Consider the following 5316-nt stretch of genomic DNA (forward strand, 5'->3'; position numbering starts at 1 on the left):
TTCATCCCTTGTAGAGCCTAACGGGAAACTAACCCGAGCGTAACGCTGATGAGAAGTCTATTGTACTCGGAGGTTATCGGCCAGTCATAGAGATATGCTGCCGTTTCTTTGCATCTACGTATGTGCTGAATATAAATCACAGTGGGTGCATATCAATGACTAGAGCAGATTGAACAGATCTACTGAGGTCTCAGGAAAGACAAGCGCGTGCAAACACCGCCCTAAAGGATACCCGCGGACTTGGAAAGAAGTCCTTGAATCTGGCCCACCTGATCCAGTGCATGGCAGATGCCGGCTTGCAGCGAGGCACAAGACAGTTTCAATCGCTTGTTCTCTTCCTCCAGCGCACGTCGTTCTGCATCCCGGTGTCCTCGTTCCTCAAGCAATTCCCGTGCGTGAGATTCGTTGATTCTCTGCCGTTCGGAGCGTAGCGCCTCGTTTTCTTGCTCAAGCTTGCGAATGGTAGCCGTGGAGCTCTCATCACGGACAGCCCCGCCATTCGCCCCATTGTCGATCAAGACATAAACGTCGGATTCTCGAGGCTTCGGAGCAGATATGCCAACGGCGCTCTCGTGGCTTGGCAACGTGTGCGGCTCCACAGCCTGAACACTGCCATTCTTCAGGGCTTCTTCGATTGCCGGTAATAGCTCGATAGCGCAGCGGCTGAGGTTCTTCTTGAATGTGGCACGTAGTGTCTCGGGCACAACCCATCGGTACGGATCCTCGGGGCGGGGTTGCAGCCGGACATGCTTCGGATCGATTCTCTTGCCGAGACGCTGGTCTGGCGAAATGTCATCACTCAGCTATGCCTCTCCAGTATCTCCAATAGACCCCCACAGGATGTGTAAGGGGCTGTTTCACCTACATATGTGGTCCGTGAGAGCCGTTTGGCATTGGAGTCTCCGGGACGACCTGGTGGGATACCGGTTGGAAGACATGTCGCGGGGTTACTCGCGACCGTGACTGGCGTTTGAGTTGAAGCCTACTCGGGATGTCGGTACGCAGCCGCGTGCTCGCCGTATTTAAGAGCCTTGGTGACAGACATTGTAGGCTCTCCAGCCCGTAACACCATGTCTCTCGTTCATAGTATGATACTCAGGTAGTGGCCCCGAACCGCAGTTAGATGTGCGTGATGATGGAAGGGTGCGCCAGTGTAGTCGTTCAACAGACATGCCTCTCTCCAGCAATGCCCTGTCAAAAAGGTACCTGTCAATATCACCGGGCCGTGGATTGCTTCCCGAGTGGGTCTATGTTCGGCGCACGGGCTCTTCAGGACAATACTGCTTACTGTCCCAGCCTGCTACCTCTCCTGGCTGCGTTGTTTTGTTACGAGCATCGACGCATTAGGTGCATTACTGTGTACGGGGCAGGTCAGGGCGTTGTAGAAGCCGCTCTAATGGTATCTGCTGCTTTCGCCAAGGGTCGCTTGTCCCCATACAACACGCCCATTGTTTGCTTTCTACGGAGCATCTACCGTCGCCCAACTGGACGAGACTACGGTGACGGAACGCGGCTTCCAAAGCCATGATATCTCGGTCGTGCGAGGATCAGGATTGTGGAGTTGGAAGTAGCAGACATCAGGAGATTTGACTACCCTCCAGGACGATGGCCAGCGTATCCGTCCTCAGTTTACACCTCCGGCACTGTATCCGGCACAGTAGTGGTCGCCCTCCAGCTCTATTGATGGATAGAGTGATTGAAGATAGTGTGAGCTCTGATGTCGGTCAGACCCCGAGATGCATGAATGCCTGCACGATACATATGGGCATCCAAAGCACTGCATCTACGCCCTCCATTCCCTGCTGCCCCTCTAATATGGTTGTCTGATCTTGCGTGCCTCCCCAGTCAATCACGCATGAATTGATAACAGTCCCCTTGGCTCTCAGACCCCGCCAAACATTGGAGACGCCCGATCAGCAGTAGTATGTTGAACGGCCGCCGAATTACAATTGGAAGCAAACCCTCAGAAAGAGCATACAGTTATATCTAGCCAATGATATTGCGAGGCAGCGTACGCAATGGCCATCGCGACCAACACAAAGATACAGTGGCACGTGCTACGCGCAAGAACCGGTCAGTGGCTCAGAAGATGGAAAATGGCTGCCAGTCTCAAACTCGGACTACGTAGGACCGTTGAACGGAAGGATCTGTCAACTCCTCTTGTTGCACCATGAGATGATTGGTGCTACAAATGTCATCTCGGTGGATGTGAGTCTAACCTCTAGCCTCAACGCCAAGGAAACACAATGAGGAGAATTACAGGCGGGGAACCATGCATCCATGTTCAACTTGAAGGAGTGGCGCAGGATACGCTGGCGGAGAGAAACTGAACCAGAGGACGGCAGCGTTGGTGCGAATGGTACTGTAGGGCGGCCACTAGCGCGAGTACAACGGCCGCCAGCACGGCCGGCCCATACGCGTTGCGCAGTATGAAGAGCCCAACCAGAAAAAGGTCTAAGGTGTAGATGCCGACAAAGAGTTGTTGTAGCGCCTCCCAGTAAAGCATGCCTGCTGTCTCCACCGTACTCTCCAGCACGTAAATGATCTGATAGGCGTACGCAATCCCAAACAATCCAAAGACGAGCGTCCCAACCGGAAGAATGAGGGGTGACGTCACGGAGAAGATCAGGCCTGCGAACAGTCAGTGGACGCTATCCAGGGGACGAGTGCGCGACGCTCTTACAGATGCACAGCAGATTTGTCAGCACGGGATAGATCAGGCTCCACGTGACGGCCTTACGACTGGATCTCCGCACGCGGGCGGTAAGCCACGTCCAGAGACTTTGTGGGAGCTGGAAAAATGCCAAGACGCACTGGGTGACCGCCTGCATGAGCAAGTACGAATAAAAGTAGTCGCAAGCTTTCGGGAGGTTCTTGCCCAGCATCGTGGGCACCGATTGGATGCTTCGGAATATGTCTGGAATCATCGTCGTCAAGCTGGAGGAAACCGAGACTACGAGGAAGACCTGGACGTAGAGGAAGAAGAAATAATGTCGCTGCACAAGAACCTGTCGCGCCGCATCGCTGTAGCAATGAAACAGCCGCGCCAACCCCACAAGCATCAGAGGAAATCCGTACATCAACACGGCAAGACCGGCCTGCGGCAAAAGAGCTTGGATGAAGCTCAGTTGGGTGTTCGACAATCGAGCCAGAAGAGCGCTCAAGGAGCTGAGGTAGACCAGCTGGGACAGCAGGCCGGTCATGGCGATGGGCACGACCCATAGCAGAGACAGGCATACGAGCGCCACCGTGGCGGTACAGTTCCGCAGGGCTCTGGCGGCCCGGCCCCGGTATATCTTGGCATTATGGATCGAAGATTCGTCGATCAGATGGGTTGCCATGGTCGATGGCTGCGACGACAGCGGAGTCTGCAGACTGAGGTGGGCCGCGAACAGCGATGCGAACCGCAGAATCGCAACACTTCGGATACTCTGGATGTCCGCTGCCAGACCGTGAAGGCGCCGTCGCAGATGACCGCGACCCAACATCTCATCGACCCATTCTTGTGGTCGCATCACTCTGGAGCGGAGTCGCAGCTTCCCAGACGGTCGGCTCCCTGCCGTGTGGAGCAGCTGATTGTATTCTGCCTCCTTGGTCGTACATTCCCTCTCGCGGAGGAGCATCACCTCCACCGCGCCCCCGCCCAGTTGCGCGAATATCTGCGTCAAGGTTTCCCGGTTCCAGATCTCGGCAGGAATCTCGGTCACGAGGATGGTTGCGCTGACCCCCGACTGCGAGACCCGCTGGAGATACCTCTGCCGGGTGCGGGCGATCACGTCGAATTCGTCTGACAAGACGTGGCCGAAGTACAGATTGGCAAGCAGGGCGACGATCGCGATGATCCAGCACCGCGCACCCTGGTCCTCGGGCACATTCGAGATACTGAGTTTGTCCAGGCCTGCTACGCTGTCGTTGCGGGCCGTATAATACACCGGCAGCAGCGCGGGCAGGACGGTCATCGACGGCAAGATCAGCAATTTCAGGGCCACGTGTAAGAACCGCATCACGAAATAGCTGTCCAGCCCGTGCTTCCGCTGCAGAGTCTCGTCGTCGCTGACCATGTCTTTCAGCCCCTTGAGCCAATCGATACCCGGCGGCAGCGGCCGGATCTCCTGGTCCTCTATGCAGCCCGGCTGGCTTTGGCGATCACGGTCAGCGTGGGACTGCCGAACAGCATTGGTGGTCCCATCATACGTACAAGACCGCGTGGCTCACATTCTTCAGCCAGGTGAACAGGCCGACGCATGGGATGAGCAGGCCGCCGTAGACGCCTAGAGAGATCAGAAATGACTGAGCGGAGAGTCCCTCTTCCTGTTGGGCTTTGCCGGCAAGATGGTCGAAGGTCTGGTTCACGGCGTCAAGGTCCATGTTTGGACTCCTGGACAGTCACACGCAGCAGCCTGTGTCCCGCAGTACAGCAACGAGGGTGAAGCGCTGGCGAACCGCTCCCGTGTGGAGTGATCCCAGCAGGCTTATAAAGTGATGGGAGAACCCACGAAAGGCAGCCGCTGCCGGCCGCGGGAGTGCCTGCGGCGCCCGTCCGGTCCGGCGGGCCTCCTGATTGCCTGGACTTCATTCTCTGGAACCCCGATGACCTGCGTTATGTCCCGCGGCCGGGCCCCGTGACTTTTACGGGGCAATGGGGTCTCCTCTCTATAAAGGCGCGCGAACTGATGGGGTTTATCTGACCTGGGCACCACCCCTGTCTCCTTTGCCCTCGGCGCGGTAGCAGCCATGGCCGTTCTCGCTCTGCATGCGCCATGGATCGTTCTTCTCATGATCGGTACATGTTATGGCATGATCATCTATGGCGAAGTCGGCTGGCAAGATCTTGGACCTGGTCTCGGACCTAGAACTACCAGCGCCAGCACGATCTCGGAGCCTCCTCATGACTCATACAACATCGCTACGCCTTCGGCGGTCAACATGAGTACGGGGCCCACGCCGAGTATGATTATCTGTCCTCCTGCAATCGGGGAAAGCCGCCATGAGCAATGGACATCCTGTCCTCGAACCCTGTCGGGTGTTGGAATCTCCACAACCGCATCGCTGCGGAACTTGTCCAGCCCAACCTTCTTTGGAAACAAAACAAGACCGGTCATGACGAGGACTAGCACAACCAAAACCACCACTGTATCCATCCAAAGGGCTCCTCAGACGTCTTCAGGGGCGCCGGGCTTGACCACGTTTGCAGCACCGAGCAGCAGCGGCATATCGCATCCGATCCAGTCAGCAAGTGTTGGCCGCCCAGGAAATAATTCATTGCCTTCGCCTAGCACTCAATATACTCCAGCGGCATCCAGTTCTGCAGAAAGC

General features: G+C 56.4%; 3 protein-coding genes across 3 annotated transcripts; 1 reads left to right on the top strand and 2 right to left on the bottom strand.

The window, feature by feature from the left end:
- Nucleotides 1-221: 221 nt before the first annotated feature.
- Nucleotides 222-938, bottom strand: BDQ94DRAFT_180009 (uncharacterized protein; the record flags this gene model as incomplete). The annotated part of the gene is made up of 2 exons (XM_026773525.1): nt 222-781; nt 866-938. The coding sequence occupies 2 exons, from the start codon at nt 936-938 to the stop codon at nt 222-224; spliced, it is 633 nt and encodes a 210-aa protein (XP_026619204.1).
- Nucleotides 939-2284: 1346 nt separating this feature from the next.
- On the bottom strand, nt 2285-4368 carry BDQ94DRAFT_176579 (putative DUF221 membrane protein; the record flags this gene model as incomplete). The annotated part of the gene is made up of 3 exons (XM_026772723.1): nt 2285-2631; nt 2684-4137; nt 4199-4368. The coding sequence occupies 3 exons, from the start codon at nt 4366-4368 to the stop codon at nt 2285-2287; spliced, it is 1971 nt and encodes a 656-aa protein (XP_026619205.1).
- Nucleotides 4369-4415: 47 nt separating this feature from the next.
- Nucleotides 4416-5316, top strand: BDQ94DRAFT_155895 (uncharacterized protein; the record flags this gene model as incomplete). Its single annotated transcript, XM_026768550.1, has 1 exon — nt 4416-5316. A coding segment is annotated over exon 1 (582 nt), but the record flags the coding sequence as incomplete, so codon positions are not given.

The sequence above is a fragment of the Aspergillus welwitschiae genome (assembly GCF_003344945.1).
Source record: "Aspergillus welwitschiae strain CBS 139.54b unplaced genomic scaffold BDQ94scaffold_203, whole genome shotgun sequence".
NCBI lineage: Eukaryota > Fungi > Ascomycota > Eurotiomycetes > Eurotiales > Aspergillaceae > Aspergillus > Aspergillus welwitschiae.